Source organism: Penicillium psychrofluorescens, assembly GCF_964197705.1.
Source record: "Penicillium psychrofluorescens genome assembly, chromosome: 2".
Taxonomy (NCBI): domain Eukaryota; kingdom Fungi; phylum Ascomycota; class Eurotiomycetes; order Eurotiales; family Aspergillaceae; genus Penicillium; species Penicillium psychrofluorescens.
The window spans coordinates 2,515,242-2,532,653 of record NC_133440.1 but is presented as its reverse complement, the minus strand read 5'-3'; the positions used below and the strand labels follow the sequence as shown (position 1 = coordinate 2,532,653).

Genomic DNA, 17,412 nt, shown 5'->3' with positions numbered 1-17,412 from the left:
GAGAATGATGAACCAGCGAAGGATTAACGTTTCTTCAACTGATTGTTGAGGCTCTACAAGCCCCACTGTGGAGATAGTATTGGATGATCAATGCAGTCATGTGATACCACACTAAGCCTAAATGGTGTAAACTGCATTGTGTTTCGTTGTCCCCTTGGGACATTTCAAAATACACAGCTGGCTAGAGACAAAAGCTTCATACCTCTTCTTTGTATGTGCACAAAAGTTCAGCTTCACAACAACATACAAGGCAGCTTAGAGCCATGGATTTCGATGATATCAGCCTCGACGAATTCGATGCACAGAGACGCGACTGGATCAGACTAGGCTCCACCTCCGCCGAAGGCATCTGCCAGCTAGCGAGTCGCTACCGAAATAATCGAGATGACTGCTTGCTACGTTCTATGCACTGCGGCTCATTCAATTTCAGTTGGCGTCTCCACTGGGATGACGGAGGCGACGACTGGCTGATTCGATTCCCCTTGCCAGGGAAGTCTATGGTTTTGGACGAAAAGGTCTACCGCGAGGCCATCGTCATGCAATATGTTGAAAAAAACACTTCGATTCCAGTGCCACATGTGATCGCCCATGGTGCAGGACATGAGAACCCTACGGGCCTAGGGCCATTTATTATCATGACTTGGATTGACGGGAAGCCGATATCAGAGGTGCTACGCAAGGAGGGCACAGATCCAAAAGACAAAATTATAAATCCGGATGCCGACGAGCAGACCTTACGAACTTTATACGGACAAATGGCAGAGATTCTGCTAGAGCTTTGGGGCCTTGATTTTGATCGGATTGGCAGTCTTGGCCAGCCCGAGTCCGAGTCATCGAACAAACCCTACATCGATGGGAGGCCGTTGACTATTGAATTCAATGAACTAATGCGGACATGCGGAATGAAAGAGTCTATCTTCCCCTCCCGCGTCTATCATAGCTCTATCGATTATATCACCTCGCTCCTTGACCAGCAATCGCTTCATCTAGAGCAGCAACGAAATAGCATATATGATTCAAACGACTACCGGCAAAAATATACCTGTCGTCATCTAATGAAGGCTATTGCACTAAACTTTATTGATCGAGACGACAACTATGGGCCTTTTAAGCTATTCTGCGACGACCTGTGCCCGGGTAATGTCCTCGTTGACGACTCACTCCGACTTGTCGGTGTTATTGACTGGGAATTTTGCTATGCCGCCCCTGCACAGTTTGCAGGTAGTATTCCTTGGTGGTTACTCCTACAACGGCCACATACTATCATAAGTTATCAAGGCCCAGATGCTTTCTTCGACGCATACCTCCCTAAGGCGGAGCTCTTCCTACAAGTCTTACAGCAGAAGGAGGAAGAAAGAGACACAAGCCCGAGCGACAACCGACTTTCCTACCGCATGCGACAATCAATTCATAATAAAACAGCTTGGTTCACCCTAGCCTGCCGGAAGGTTGCCTCAGTCGATCTGATATATTGGGACATGCTAGATGGTTTCTGTTGGGGATCGGATCAATCAGTGGATGAGAGAGTCCACCACTTTACCACTAGCATTGAGATGCATAAGAACCGAGAGGATTTTGTGCGTCGGAAAATCGATGAGCTACAGAAGTATTACTCTGAGCTCGGAGTGGATAAGCAGGTCGAGTACGAAGAGGAAGAAGAATATGGTCAACAGTCCAGATTGGAAAGCGGCGACAGTTGTCTGAGTTACAAAACTCCTCTTTTCTTGACTGGCGCGGTGGGAATTCTTTCTACGACTATTGCTGTCGGCTGTTTTGTGCGGTGGTTTCGAAGGTGAAGGTATCAGTGCATTCTCGTTATATATTATCTATCTCTAAGGGCTAACCCAATTTCCTTTATGTCGTTTTCATAGCACTGCTTCGCTTGTGCACCCATTCCATGCAAACCTTTACAGACATAGAACATAATACACTTTCCCCTGCGCACCTCAGGTCGTATACAGTTGATATTTCATAGCCTAGGTTCGCCCCTCTTAAGTGGCAAACCAAGCATACAGTAAGAAATGAAAAGGCCATCGTATAAAACTGGCTCTAAGGTTGTTATAAGTGCATGCTAAGTACTAGGTATGTCAAAATCCAGTTCTTATTAACCCATTAGCAATACTGCTCATTCAGAAGATTGGACCGGTAGTTTAGGGGTAGAACGGTGGATTGCAGTTCCTTCTCTGAAAGGAGAGGATTTGCGCAAACATCCGAAGGTCGCGTGTTCAAATCACGCTCGGTCCTTTTTTTTTTTTCCTTACCCATACGCCTAGTAGTGAAAATACATCATTCTATGCTGCACGAATAATAATCTACCCCGATCGACCAGGACAAATGTCCAATTTTATCTAGAGTGAAGCCAATTCAGTACGACTTGAGCCGTACACTGACTGCTTCTAAACTTCCCGAGGAGAACACACCAAGCACATAATCAACTTCTTACGGCTGCTACAAAGACAAACGCTGCCAAAATTCACAAGCGATATAGATTTTGCGTCGTGATGGAAAGAATGGTCAAGGCCTTCACTCAAGCTCTGTTTGCAACGGATAAAAATTGATAGACAGTAGGTTTAATATTCATTCGAGTAGTGGTAAGCAAGGGATGACTGCTTTTACCAATTATAGTGTAATAAAACGCTGGATTTGTCCACGCCACCTGTCGCGCCCGAGAACCGAAACCTTAAATGTGACGAGCTGAAAGGTGCAGCCTAAGCGATCTTCTACCTACCTCATTCTTCTACTTTGCACTCCTCTCTATGCAACTCTCATTTTCTTAATTTCTAGGATCTCTGCAAATATTGTCGACTTTCGCTCCAGTATGGTGTTACACCTACACCTCAGCCAGGCACAGCGGCTACAGCTTGTCATATGCATTTCGCTGTGTTTCTTCATCGCGGAGATCTCTGTTGGATTCTACACGAGATCTCTTGCCCTCGTTGCAGATGCATTTCACTATGTGAGGAAGGCTGCTATTGTCTCACCATATTCAATTTGTTTTGCTAATTATTCCCAGCTGAATGATCTAGTTGGGTTTATGGTGGCCTTCGCCTCCGTAAAGGTTAGCAACTAGTTGCCCTCCCCATTTTGAATTCATTATAACGGAAGGCAGATATCCGCGAAAAAGAACTCACCATCAGACTTATCCTTCGGCTGGCAGCGATCTCGGCTCCTCGGTGCATTTTTCAACGGCGTTTTCCTTCTTGCGTTGGGTGTTAGTATCTTTTTGCAATCTCTAGAACGATTCATCTCCTTGCAAAGTATGCACAGCCTAAAATGCGTTCCTTATATCTTGCTGACACAACGATAGTCGTTAAGCAGCCGAAGCTTGTTCTTATCATTGGCTGTGTTGGACTCACTCTCAATATTATAAGTGCTTCATTTCTTCATGGTTAGTAGCCTCACCTTTTCCCACATCTGTTCTTCACTAATACGCCGTCGGGTTCACAGACCATGACCATGCCAAAAAAGAAGGCTCCGGAGTTAGTGGGACTACCGGTAGCTCAGATAGTGAGACAACAGAAGTGAGAACATCCCCTTAATATCCATGGGACTATACTAAAACATGGACATAGCTTGTTTCTTTGCACACAAACCATCGACATAACAACATCCAACCCTCCAAAAAGGGGTATGATCTCGGCATGCTAGGTGTTCTGATTCACGTTCTGGGTGACGCCGCCAACAATGTTGCTGTCATAATCTCAGCACTAATTATATGGCTCACGAAATATCCTCACCGCTACTACGCGGACCCTGCAGTTAGCATGACCATCGCCATTGTCATCCTCGCAACATCCTTCCCATTAGGTTTGTCTCTTCTTCCTTCGTCGACTGTTCAAATTTAACCGATCGCCCCTACAGTGAAAAAGTCAGGCAAGATCCTATTGGAAAGTGTCCCAAGCGGAATAAACCTCGACGACGTCAAACATGACCTCGAAACAATTCCGGGTGTTTTATCAGTTCACGAACTGCATGTTTGGCGACTGAACCAAGAGAAGGCATTGGCATCTGTTCACGTCTCGATGTCAGATAAGTCAATTTCGGACTTTGTGGATATAGCGAAGACCATGGGCGACTGCTTTCATAGCTATGGGATCCATTCGGCTACCGTACAGCCAGAATTAGGCCAGAAAACTAACACTGCAGTGGCGACGGGGGCCAGGCATAAAGGCGCTTGGTTGCAGTCCTGTCAAGTTAAGTGCGGCACTTCTTGTGAGGTCTTGACCTGTTGTGGGTAATTGGGGTATACACCCGAATCGATCTGATCCATAACATCATTATTACTGAAACGGTCCTGATCGCGACACGTCTACACCATAGCCATCGGAATCTGCATATCTCTTTCTATCGAGTCCGTTTGCTCCTAGGAAAAGAAATACCTTTCCGAGGATGTAATGGAGCAAGTTGGCAGCCCTTCACCTTCCTAGCCACGGTTCTCGATATTGTCCGATTCACCTATCTGTCTTTGTATTCTTGTCTGAAGCAGACGACTGGGCGCGGTGAGTTGTGTTAGTGTTAAATTCATACTTCTTCTTGGCATTGCACGGACTGGTGATCTTCGGCGATCAATCATACATGCTGTTTCTTAATATTTGTCTTGTTTGATGTTTGTTAGGTCTTTGACAAACTTTATGGTATTCCCCTCGTGCGGAGCTTCCAGGAGTCTTTTCTAAAGGACCCAGATTACATCACAAACGATTCCAAAGTATTCGGAGCAAAGATCTCCTCCGCCTCAAAAGGTCTTTGTGACAACCCCTGCCTGTAATGATAGTCCAAAAACTTGGAGATAACATGTTTGTTCTCTGCGAACCCGTCCTGCCACCATCTGGAGTTTCCGCCCATTAGCCTTTTGGCCTCAATGACGTGATCCTCGAGCCAGGGCAGTATATAACGGAGTGCCGAGCGCTCTTCTAGGGCTTCATAGGCTATATCGAGACTTTGCGCGAATGCCTTAGTCAAGCTCTTTGCAATCCACGGATGTGCCTGATAAAGATCTCGCTTGAGAGCGATAACGTGCATGATGGGAAAGATCTTGGTCTTTTCGTAGTATTCCGCCTCCACTTGTTTGAAATTGGGGAACAGACGGGCTACATTCTCGGATGTTTCCAGGGAGAAGGGCTGGCTAGCACTGAAAATAGCATCAATTTCCCCGTTGGCAAGCATTTCAGAGAGATTTTGGCCCTTTTGAATGGCAGTTACTGTCACGCCCTCTGGTAGGGAATGCGGAACTTTGCTGATCCTCTGCACGTCGCTTTCTACTTTCTCGATTGCACCCACATAGAATTGAACCTGGCTTGGAATGACGCCATATTCATCTTCGAGAATTCCTCGTTGCCACACTGCAGCGGTCACTATTTTAACGCCGTATTAGTTCACTATCACTCCATCAAAAGCATGTTGTAGGTGCATACTTTGGTACTCGGGTATTCCAATCTTTTTCCCAGCCAAATCCTCAGGCTTGGAGATACCGGCCTTGGTGTTGATATACATCGATTGATGCCGAAAAAAGCGTGAAGGAAAAACTGGCAGGGCGATAAAGGGCGGGTTTGGTTGATTGAGGGTCAACATGTAAGATGAAAGAGATAGTTCGGATATATCAAACTCCTTGAAGCGCAATTGCCGGAAAAAACTATTGCGGTTAGGGAAATTATGAAACAAGGGGAGAATAGCCCATGCTCAAAGTAGATGCTCACGTTTCTTCCACACGAAGGTTTAGGAACTGAATTTCCATCCCCTCTGCGCGAACCCGGCCATCTTCTATTGCCTTCATGCGATCATAGTCCCAGCAGGCGAAAGATAGTTTCAAAACCATGATTTAATCGCGGTAAAGTTGTGGATTTGGAGTCCAATATGATCGTGTTCAGTTGGAATTGAACGAGACATGCGTAATCTGGAGGTGTAAGAAAAGGGAGAGAAATGTTCGGCATCTTATCCTGGTCTTCCCCCCAAATAGCGGGGCACAATGATCTATGCCGATTATCTCCCCGCGATTCCCTTTGACTATGAGAAGTAACCGTTCTATTCCGCGGATCTACCAATTATAGTCTAGTCTAAATAGCACTCCCGGCACTTCCTGTAGTCAAGCAGGCCATCTGCCGCGGCAAAATGGGGGCAAGGGCAAAATTTTAAGGAATTTTAGATGATGCCCCGAGGAGCATGAGGACAAGGATTTAAGACGAGGTTACGAAGGGATTAAGATATGGCACTATTTACAAGAGAGAAAACAATGATAAGGCAAGGGTTTGGCTCCATAAGTTATATCTTCTTCGGCAGCTGTTCTTAGTTTCGGGCCATCTTATCAAGTTTCCTTCTTTCCTGTATAGCCTTTTCGAGGATGGAATGGAAGTAGATGAGACGCGACAAACCAAAAAACAACTTCACTTACGGCAAGGATCAAGTGGCCGTTCCTCCTTACACTACAAACACCAATCCTTACCAGGCTACGCAAAGTACAATTTTTTTAATTCAGTACCAGCATGGTCACATTAGTCTTATTCGTATCTTCATAAATCAGAGAAGCGAGTCATATCGCATCAAATCGAGTACTGCGCAATGGCAAATACAACACCGGCTTTAAACAAGCTCGGGAGGTGCATATGAAGTCTGGCAAAGCGGGCATTTGTAGCATCGATAGTTAAACCACGAGTTAATACAGGCGAAGTGGAAGGCATGTTTGCATTTGTCCAGGACGAGAATCTCGCTGTCGCCTCGAGGGCTGCCGGGATGCACCGCACTATGGCGGGAAGAAGCAGATTTGTGAGACCGGGTTGGCGAAGAGTTGCGACTGTCAGGTTGCATGAGCGCGGGGTCGGGACGGGCGAGATATGGCGAAGACAATAGAGCGGAAAGGCAGATGGAACTCATCCGGGTCAGCATAAACATTCCATGGTAGATCACGAATGACAAGATCGGATACAGGACACAGGAGGGAAGATCAGAAACAATGCGAGACCTGATATACATACCAGACATCTTTAGCGTGTTCTTCATCAAGTGTAGAAACATCCATTCCTCGCAGCCATCCGATCACGCCGAGCTGCCGCACCGAAAGACTGGCACGGCCCTGAGCGGCCTCACGAATAAGGGCCTCACGGATAAGAGCGGGATGCCGCCGGCGAGACGAGATAAGCAACCTGATCTCGGCAGTCAGCATTTGAGAGGTTTCGTGAGAGTTGCCTTGGCAGGCGAGACAGAAGCCAAGACGCGGTCCACGTCACCGTGGGATCGCTTACAGTGGAACCAAGATGATCAAGCCGAAGATGATGACAGCGCTGACCACAATCCAAATCATCTCTCCATTTGAAAGTCGGTTGTCCGCCATGAGTAGAGGAGCACGAGATGCAGTACCTAATATCAAAGGGGAGGACGAAGGATGAAGAAATGTCGTGTAGGAGTGAGCAAGTGAGAGAAGAGAAAAGCAATCAAGATCGGCTGCCTATTCACCGAGTTGATTGTTGATTGAATAGCCTGGCAGCACTCCCCTTATCGTATTATGCTATCAAAGAAAACCATCCAGCCAGTACTACTTGAAGTTAGTCCCCGCAAGAAGGACCATTGTTCCTCTCCAAGTCCACGACTTTTCGCCACCCGAGATTATTGAAAGGATGAAGGGAAACATATCAGAGCAGTCCAGCACAGCCGGTCTGAATAGACCAGACTCATTCCCTGGACAGGAAACCACGTGCCAAGATCGCTCCCCAAGAGGAATAGTGGATCCGCGGAGAAAAGCGATGGAAAAACAGCGGAATGGATTTGTTCTCCGCCAAGAGCCTCCGCGATAAGGGCTTGGCGATTCCGCTACTCCACTCTATGGTCCGGCCGAGACACCGCCGAGAACTCTCGTATACGTCATCAACCACCTTTTGTAATTCGTTATGGAGTCCGATTGGAGGAAGACTCTGGGGATTCTGCGGTAGAGATCCTGAGATTCCTCGGCATTCTAGGTGCCAAGGCTGAATCCGGTTGCATCAAAGTCGATTTTTGCCATCGGGGGGTATTCTCGGGGGTATTTATATCGTAGCATGTTCCCCGGGTGGCAAAGGAAATAAAGGGAAACAGAATACAGGTGTACTAAATCACAGAAGACAAGTTTCATAGACTCACATTCTCTTGAGCATACATTTTGCATGAAACCACCCTAAGTTGCTTCATAGCAGTACACACACCCTTGAATAGACGCTCTCATTTGCAATGTCAGAGGAGCAAGCTCAAGCAGCTAGATCACAGGGTTCAAACAACACAATCAACCTCTCTCAGCCAGCCCATGCTCTTACCTTCCACGATGTGCTCAATCAGCTGGGCACAAACTGCGAGGATGGCCTCACGTCCAGCGAGGCTAAACAACGCCTCGATCAGTATGGCGAAAACATGCTAGAGGGAGACGAAGGGGTCTCCTTTGCCAAGATTTTCATTCGACAGATTGCCAATGCAATGATCTTAGTAAGTACACAACGAATTGAATGGCAAAGTCTACCACTAACTTTATTCTCACTAGGTTCTGATTATCGCGATGGCCGTCTCCTTCGGTATCCAAAGCTGGATTGAGGGTGGATTCATTGCGGCGGTGATTGCTCTGAATGTCGTGGTTGGGGTATACCAGGACCTCGCAGCAGAGAAGACTATGGACTCTCTACGATCTCTCAGTTCCCCAACGGGCGTGGTAACCCGCGACGGTACAACCTCCACTGTCCCAGCCACCGAGATTGTTCCTGGCGACATGGTCGAGCTAAAAGTCGGAGACACTGTGCCGGCTGATCTCAGACTGGTGGAGGCATTCAATTTCGAAACCGACGAAGCACTCCTAACAGGCGAATCCCTGCCCGTCCAGAAAGATGCGGACTCACAATTCGACCCGGATACCGGCCCCGGCGACAGACTCAACATCGCCTACAGTTCATCAACCGTTACCCGCGGACGCAGTCGCGGTGTGGTGGTAGGCACCGGAATGACGACGGAGATCGGCGCCATCGCTGCGGCTTTGCGCGGAGGCGATTCCAAGCGCCGGCCAGTCAAGCGTGGTCCTCAGGGCGAAACTAAAAAGCGTTGGTACATCCAGGCGTGGACTCTGACAACCACTGACGCCATTGGACGGTTCCTGGGCATCAACGTCGGCACGCCTTTGCAACGCAAGTTATCGAAGCTGGCGCTTCTACTTTTTGCAGTTGCGGTGATCTTTGCGGTTATTGTCGAAGCCGCGAATGATTGGCGGAGTGATCGAGAGGTCATCCTATATGCCGTTGCCACGGGTCTGGCTATGATCCCCGCTTGTTTGGTGGTTGTCTTGACGATCACCATGGCGGCAGGAACTAGGCAGATGGTGAAGAAGCACGTTATTGTACGTAAGCTGGATTCCCTCGAGGCTCTGGGCGCAGTTACAAATGTCTGCTCCGACAAGACCGGAACTCTGACTCAAGGCCGGATGGTTGCCAAGCGGGCATGGATTCCCTCTGTGGGGACATATTCCGTTGGATCGTCCAACAATCCGCTCAGTCCGGAGGAAGGTGAATTGAGTTTGATGGCAGAGATGCCCATCCAGCTTGCTTCCGAGACTAAGGCCAACATTGCGCAGCCAGAAGAATTATTAAAAGACAATGAGGTTCTCAAGTCGTTTCTCAATGTTGCTGCGATGGCAAATCTTGCTCATCTACACAAATCTTCCGACGACCAATGGCACGCTCGGGGCGAGCCCACAGATATTGCAATCCAAGTATTCGCACACCGCTTCAACTGGGGACTTGGCGGCTTGACCCAAGGCGACAACCCCATCTGGAAGCAAAAGGCCGAGTATCCTTTTGATTCCAGCGTGAAGAAGATGTCTGTCATCTTTTCCAACCATGAAGAAGGATCCGAGATGGTCTTCACAAAGGGTGCTGTGGAACGAGTTCTCGATGCGTGCTCGGCCGTCACATGGAAAGCAGATGCCGCCCCAGCTCCTTTGAACGATGAAACCAGAGATACAATCCTTGAAAATATGGAAGCGCTTGCCAAGGAAGGACTTCGAGTTCTTGCATTAGCTGGCCGAGAGCATAATCCCAGCCCTGGGAGCAAAGAAGGGCAGGATCCACTTCCAAGAGAAGAGGTGGAGAAAGACCTCGTCTTCTACGGACTGATCGGTCTGTATGATCCTCCTCGACCCGAAACCGCGGGCGCAATTGCCCAATGCTATAAGGCCGGCATCTCGGTGCACATGGTGACGGGGGACCACCCGGGTACAGCACGGGCAATTGCCGCACAGGTCGGAATCATCCCTTCAAACATGGATATGCTCGCCAAAGACGTTGCTGACGCGATGGTGATGACGGCTGGCGAGTTCGACAAGCTGACTGAAGATGAGATTGACCGTCTGCCAACCTTGCCATTAGTGATTGCTCGCTGTGCACCAAACACCAAGGTTCGCATGATCGAAGCCTTGCATCGGCGGGGTAAATATGTGGCCATGACGGGTGACGGTGTGAACGATTCGCCGTCGCTCAAGAGAGCTGATGTCGGTATTGCAATGGGCGAAAATGGCTCGGATGTGGCGAAAGATGCTTCGGAATTGGTGCTTACAGATGACAACTTTGCCAGTATGATACAGGGTATCTCTGAAGGCCGCCGAATCTTTGACAATATTCAGAAATTCGTCCTGCATCTTCTGGCAGAGAACGTGGCCTTGGGGTTGACTTTGCTTGTTGGCCTCGCGTTCAAGGATGAGAGCAATCAATCCGTGTTTCCCATCGCTCCAGTGGAAATCATTTGGATCATCATGGTCACCTCGGGACTTCCCGATATGGGCCTTGGCATGGAAGAAGCAGCGCCGGAGGTCATGGACAGGCCACCACAAAGTGTAGGTTTCATTCTCGTCTCTTCTTCTTTGGCCACTGTACTGACTTCTCTGCAGAAACAAGGAATCTTCACCTGGGAAGTAATCATCGACACCTTGGTATACGGTGTGTGGATGGCAGCTCTCTGCTTAAGTGCCTTCTCACTCGTCTTGTATGGATGGGGTGATGGAAACTTAGCCCAGGGCTGCAACTCCAACTATGAAGACATCTTCAACGACTTCCAGTGTGACACCGTTTTTCGCGCGCGTGCAACGACATTCACCTGCATGACCTGGTTCGCCCTATTCCTCGCCTGGGAGATGATGAATCTTCGCCGAAGCTTCTTCCAGATGCAGCCCGACTCGAAGAAGTATTTCACGCAGTGGATGTATGACGTTTGGGGAAACCGCTTTCTTTTCTGGGGAATCATGTCGGGATTCGTACTTACATTCCCCATTCTGTATATTCCTGTGATTAACAGAGACGTGTTCAAACACACCGGGATATCATGGGAATGGGGCATCGTTTTCGTCGAAACCGTTCTCTTTTTCCTTGGTGTTGAGAGTTGGAAGTGGTGCAAGCGGATTTGGTTCCGTCGCCAAGAGAGCAAGGCGAAGAATGGTGATGGAGTGCAGGGTACTGGTGAGAACCGTGGTCTCAAGGATTTTAGTCGATATACCACCATGAGCCGATCGGAGACCCAGGCAACTGATGATATGAAGGTTGAGAAATCGATGGTCTAAGCGACGGGGAGGAAGAGAGATTTAGAACGGAATAGATTTGAATAGATTGTTTCTTTGCGTTATTGTTGTCATAAACTCTTCGTTGTACAGATTATTAACAGTGTCATTCACTGATTTTCCAATCCAATCTGCAGGAATGACCGAGATGCGTATAAGTCGTGTTTGCCAATGTAGAATGTAGTCTGAAATCGTCCTTCTAGATGTTGTCAATTATTTCATGCATGAAATGGAAACAAAGCCTGGATCTCCCAAGCCTGCATGAGTGGAAATAAGAGTCATAGAGCTGTCCAAGCATATAGATCAAGCAGCCGATAGATCCTCGTCACGCTTTGGCTCACGATCTTCACTTTTCACTCGTTCCGGGTATTCCGTGTCTTCCCATTTTTCCCAGAAGCAAGCACCTCGTTTCAGAGAGGTTATCGTCTCCCAGATGACGCAGATCACAAAAAGAGCCATGATAATAGAGAGAATCTCGGTGGCATCGAGATGATGGGCCAGTGGCAGAAGAATGATGATAATGGCAGTAATGGGCCGAAAAATGAGGCGAACTTGCTGGATGGTTGACGATGCCTTAGGGGATTTTCCCATAAAATAATAACGGGGTAGCTTACCTTGTTGAGAATCAAATCTCCACATTCCTCGTTAGCGCCATGTAGCAAGGCCAGAATGTATAGGAAGACCATGCCAGCCCCCAATCCTCCGCAGAGAAGCCACCGTTGGGGGTCTTCAAATTCCTCACTGGTAGCTGTAGCAGCAGCAACATGACCACCTGCCAGCAGACAGGCAATCAGGGGTAGATGAAACAGAGCCCAGGAGAAGGCTGTATATATAGAATGCCGTAGAGGATGTACGCCATCCGTGGCGCAATCAGCATGGAGATACAGCCAATTCAAGCAGAATGCAATGATCAAAGTCCAGATGGAATGGATAAGGCCAGTGTTCAACCCAACTGCAGCTGGCGACCCAACGATAATCAAGTAAAGAAATTCGCCGAGCGCAATAATGTAAAAGGCGGCGAATCGATCGACTTCGTGGGGTATGTCGACTGCAGTAGAGTATTTAACATGAAGCAGCTTTTTCCCTGCAGGGGAGAAGCAGAAGACCCAGGTGATTTCCTCGAGTGAAACTGCTACTGCGGCTGCAGCGATTTTTCCGCGAATTGAGACAGACTCAAAATACAACGGAATGTAAATGCAGAGACAGACCATCGAGCAGCCAGCCCAGAGGCGCTGCTGGGGTCGATGGCGAAAGTCTCCGAAGCTATAATATAGATGGGCAAGATTGCAGCTTAGGCGGGCCGCCATGTATGCCGCAACAGTCGAGCGCATCGCGCCAATCTCCTCATCCACTAGTGGTGCGTTGTTGCCGTACACAACCAGCGTGGCCATGACCCACAGGATGAGTAGACGTTCTAAAAGGTCATCCCGATAGAACGAGTTCATCAATTCCCGCAAGTCGCTCCATACATGCCATGACGGCGCGAGAATGAGGATGTACTTGACGAGCTGGGCACCAGTAATATTCTCAGAGAGGGTATCGGCAAAATTAGAGAGGATTGCAACGTAGAGTAGATCAAGGAACAGCTCAAATCGGCCTGTGGAGGGTTAGCCTTTTGCGTCGCGATGCGACCGAAGAGCGATACACACCAGCTTGCCGTTCGCCCTCCTGGCGCTTTATTAATCGGCCGCTTTCGAACCATTGTAGTGCGCGCGGCTGGCGCAGAAGAAAGCGTGGGCTTGATTCGAGTGTCTGGCAATCGATTCCCGACGACATAGTGAGGTGGGTAAGGAGATGGAAGAAAGGTTTGCGCAGGGATATGCACGGTCGCGGCTTGGCGATGAACTACCCCACGGATCTTGTTGGAATCATCGCCCCACGGTTGGCACCTTCTTGCAACCGCCGAATACAGGTTTCTATTGTCCTTCATCGATCTGTCTAGATTATATACGTTCGGATATTTATTAGGGTCTCTGTGGCCGATGACGATTACACTCAGCCGAGGTAGAGAAATTTATATTTCCCAATCAATCATGAGACTAACAAATCCGATCACGGACTTGATAAAGTTTTTATTCCTGGTCTCAACGCTAGACTATGTTTATCTTTTAGGCTACGTCTGAGTGCTTGTATGGTCGAGATAGACAATGGCCTTATATTCGCAGACGATACTTCCGGCATCCCAGAGCCTCTCCAGAATTGATCGACATCCGCAGACTGGAGACTCGGAAACAGCATACAGAATTGTGTAGCTGAAAAAAGCGAGCTAAGGATCCGAAATTACTGCCAAGAGACGGCATTTCTGAAGAGTAAGTCAAGGGTGAAAACGCGGGTCTCGGGGGCTGAGCTACAACCGAGGGCCCCCGTGGTTCTGCCGCCGCGGCCAAATCGGCTCATCACAACAAAGATACATCGTGCCAAGCCGCTCCGCTTTGGGCTTAAGAGCGATTCAGTTGGGCGGAAATAGTGGTGCTGGGTCAATTAAACGACAGCAGACGAAACACCGCCAGAGACCAGATCTGAAAAAATTTCCTTCCGTGGCAGGACGAGATCCCGGCTCAAGCAGATCTTGCACTAGTGTACTAGAACCGTGCTAGCACCTGTGTCCTCCCGAGTCCCACTGTCATTTGGCTCCACTTCAGCCCGAACGAAGGCAATGGTACGTCGAAATCCCCATTTCTGGTATTGTTCTGCGGAATCGCTGTTTTATTACGCAAAAATATCACGCTCCATGGGTGAGGAGCTGCACGAGTCTCAACTCGTATTGTATTTACCGTGTCGTAGTACACAAAGCAGAGGTTTCAGACCTGAAAATTGCTGCAGCGGACCCATTCATCGGATCCAATTGTGTATATAAAACTCCATCAGAGATCAAATGCAGTTGAAAAAGAAGGATAAGCAGCCAGAGGCTCTCTCTAGTACATAGAAGAACCCCCGAAAGACCACATCGTACTGTACATCGACTTCTGGAACAGCATTTAGTTGTTCAGATCGTGAGCAGCAACCTCAAGCAGGTTAGACTGGCCAAGAGCATTCTGGGTATAGCGAGCGTTGAACTTGAGCACCTTCTTGACAGCGTTGTAGCTCTGGACGTTGAGAGGGAGCGGCTCAGTCGAGATGTACCATGCAACACCCTCAGTGCAAGGAGGAGTGGTGAGGGAGCCAGAGTAGTAGTAGACACCGTGGGCGTCGAAGTGGTTGATTAGACCGGCGAAGCTCAGCTTGTCGGTGCGGGTGTAGGTGCCAGGAGCCGCAATATCGTCGATGTGCGAAAAGACAGAGTCGAACAGAGGGAACGAGTAGCCGAATTGAGAGAGCTCAAAGAGGAAGCCAACAACGGCAACATCACCGGCCGTGTTCTCGAACACAAAGTGAGCCTCCATCGGGAAGTACTCTTCATTTATTCTGTGCTCGCTAGGGGTATGGAAGTGGAATTGGGCCAGCTTGTAAGAATCGTGCGGAGTGACCAGGGTGCCATTGGTCAGGACAACCTCGAGGCCGGAGCCCAAGTTTTCGAACTTGACGTTGTCCGCGTTGGGAACGCTAAACTTTATAGAGCCTGACTTGGCGTAGCCGGAGGACTCGGTGACAATGTCGATGGGCGACTGGCGGGAACCCTTGGAACAAGCACTGTTCTCGGACTTATCCAGACCATACCAGTTCAGAGGGCCCCCGGTATTGGTGTAGTTGAAATCATTGACCTCGACAGTGCCATCGGGGGCGCGAGGCATGAGCGAGGTGCCATGAATGCACGGCGCGGCAGAGGCCACAGTAATGAGCGGAAGGATGGCAGCGGCGAACTTCATGATGTTAATTTGGGATGGAGTTGGTAGGGAAAAAGAGAGAATGAACCGCTCTGTACTTTGATGGGAACTGTAGGCCATTTTATACGCAGCTGCGGGCCTGATACGTAATGAATTTATCAGCCCCTGGAGAGGTCCATAGGCCCTTGGGATACATAGAGCTATAGCGTGAAATACAAATAGTAGTTCGTGTATCTAGAAGTGATCGACGATACCTAATCTGAGATCGGTCTAGTAGACAAGCCACACTTCCAGATTAGGCCGCATCCCATCCCCACATGTGTTTTTGCAGCTGACCGTACCAAGCGTGACAAGGACGGACTCCACAGTAATATCTGCCGAATATTACGTTATATTATGTAGTTACCGTATGTGTCAAGCTTCGTGATCTCATCTCTGGAATTCTGATTTGCGAGACGTGTAACTATTGACCTTGTAGGATCTGAGATTGTTACGCGTAACTATAGCGGAATCCCCGAGACTTAGCGCCAGTCAGGCCAACCAACTCTCAGAGTTGCTTGATACTCTAATTGAGCTGAGTGGAAATGGGATCCAATGTGCGAGCTAAGAGGATCCGAAGATGCCGGATAATGCCATCGGATTCGCCGGTATATTTTCTAGACCCCAATACGCACCCTGTACCAGCATACTAACATTAAAAAACAAACCAATTTGCTTCTATTCTCATCACCTTACTCCTTCCTTCACTAGATAAGCTGGAGACTGGAGATGCGAAGGTTATGGAGGGCTGCGATTACTGCATCATGTGTCTATTGATTAGGACGAACCATCAAGACAATTATTGCATTGAGAAGCAATGTTTACCCGGAGATTAGAAAATTAACTAGAACTACTATACAATGTTTTTGATATGCTGCGAATAGCTAGCCGGCTGGTGCGTTTAGACGGTCCTTTGCTTCCCCATTCTCCAATTGAAGAAGAATATACATATATAGTTCTCGCCCCAGCCGACTTTCCTAAGTGAAGACCTTGAACGCAAGATAAACGTCACTAGTACCAAGACGGTAGTTTCTAACAAGGAAAATGAATCAGAACTTGAGAGACCTTAATGTCCGAAGGGAGAAAGAGTAGGTCGTACAAAGAACTCACTGTTTAACATGAGGAAAAAGAGGACACGCGATCACACTGCAGAATTAGGGCATCATGATACATTATTTGTTTGCGATTCATCTGCTGAGAGAGAATCAACGGAAGCAACGTGTTGCTCAAATAACCTCACGTTATCCTCGTGGCCACAATCCTTAGCAACTTGGAGAGGGGTAAAGCCAACCATAGTTGTGAGTCTCCAGTCAGCACCTCGATCCAGAAGAATTCGGATCGTATCCACTTGTTCCGTATTCTCTGCTGCAATATGCAATGCCGTATTACCGTCAAGATTTGGACGGTTTACATCGGCTCCATGCTCAAGGAGAGCCTGAATCATGGCATTGGCACCGAATGATGCAGCCCAATGTAACGCAGTTTCTCCACTTCCATCCAACATATTCACATCGGCACCACGGCTTATAAGTAGCTCCAGCGCAGCCGTGCTTTTATCACCTCCCTCAGATACCTCAACTGCTGCATGAAGTGGGGAAAACCAACATTCATAGGCTAAATGGTCTTTTTCAAGGTTAGGAAACCCCATAATCGCACCATGATCAAGAAGAATGTTGATTATTCCACAATGGCCTTCATATGCGGCCAGACAAAGAGGCGTCTGGGCGAAGTAATTTGTCGAATTGATATCGGCCCCATGTCGGAGAAGGATGTGCACCATCTTTTCATCGCCATTCTCTGCCGCAGAATGCAAGGCGGTAGCGTTGGAGGTTTCAAATAAATTCACATCGGCTTTACACTCCAGGAGTAGCTCAACTATGGCGTAATGGCTTTTTCGAACGGCGAGAATTAATGGTGTCTGAGAATAATTGCTATTCCGAACATTGACATTCGCGCCCAATAATAATAGTTGCCGAGCAGTTGACTCAACGCCTTTTTCTGCACACCATAATAGCGCCGATGCGCCGGATTTAACGTTTCGCTTGTAGAGGATTTCCAAAAGAAGCA

At 48.3% G+C, this 17,412-nt stretch overlaps 4 protein-coding genes and 1 non-coding gene across 5 annotated transcripts; 3 read left to right on the top strand and 2 right to left on the bottom strand.

Annotated features, from left to right (window-relative positions):
- Positions 1-263: 263 nt before the first annotated feature.
- Positions 264-1,796, top strand: PFLUO_LOCUS3151 (uncharacterized protein; the record flags this gene model as incomplete). Its single annotated transcript, XM_073780366.1, has 1 exon — positions 264-1,796. One exon carries the CDS (start codon positions 264-266, stop codon positions 1,794-1,796), a length of 1,533 nt encoding a protein of 510 aa, XP_073637228.1.
- Positions 1,797-2,139: 343 nt separating this feature from the next.
- Positions 2,140-2,244, top strand: PFLUO_LOCUS3150. The gene has a single exon. It is a non-coding gene; the product is annotated as a tRNA-Cys (tRNA).
- Positions 2,245-4,683: 2,439 nt separating this feature from the next.
- Positions 4,684-5,754, bottom strand: PFLUO_LOCUS3149 (uncharacterized protein; the record flags this gene model as incomplete). The annotated part of the gene is made up of 3 exons (XM_073780365.1): positions 4,684-5,351; positions 5,412-5,629; positions 5,747-5,754. The coding sequence occupies 3 exons, from the start codon at positions 5,752-5,754 to the stop codon at positions 4,684-4,686; spliced, it is 894 nt and encodes a 297-aa protein (XP_073637227.1).
- Positions 5,755-8,190: 2,436 nt separating this feature from the next.
- On the top strand, positions 8,191-11,545 carry PFLUO_LOCUS3148 (P-type ATPase; the record flags this gene model as incomplete). Its single annotated transcript, XM_073780364.1, has 3 exons — positions 8,191-8,439; positions 8,495-10,825; positions 10,880-11,545. 3 exons carry the CDS (start codon positions 8,191-8,193, stop codon positions 11,543-11,545), a joined length of 3,246 nt encoding a protein of 1,081 aa, XP_073637226.1.
- Positions 11,546-14,520: 2,975 nt separating this feature from the next.
- Positions 14,521-15,348, bottom strand: PFLUO_LOCUS3147 (uncharacterized protein; the record flags this gene model as incomplete). Its single annotated transcript, XM_073780363.1, has 1 exon — positions 14,521-15,348. One exon carries the CDS (start codon positions 15,346-15,348, stop codon positions 14,521-14,523), a length of 828 nt encoding a protein of 275 aa, XP_073637225.1.
- Positions 15,349-17,412: the final 2,064 nt, after the last annotated feature.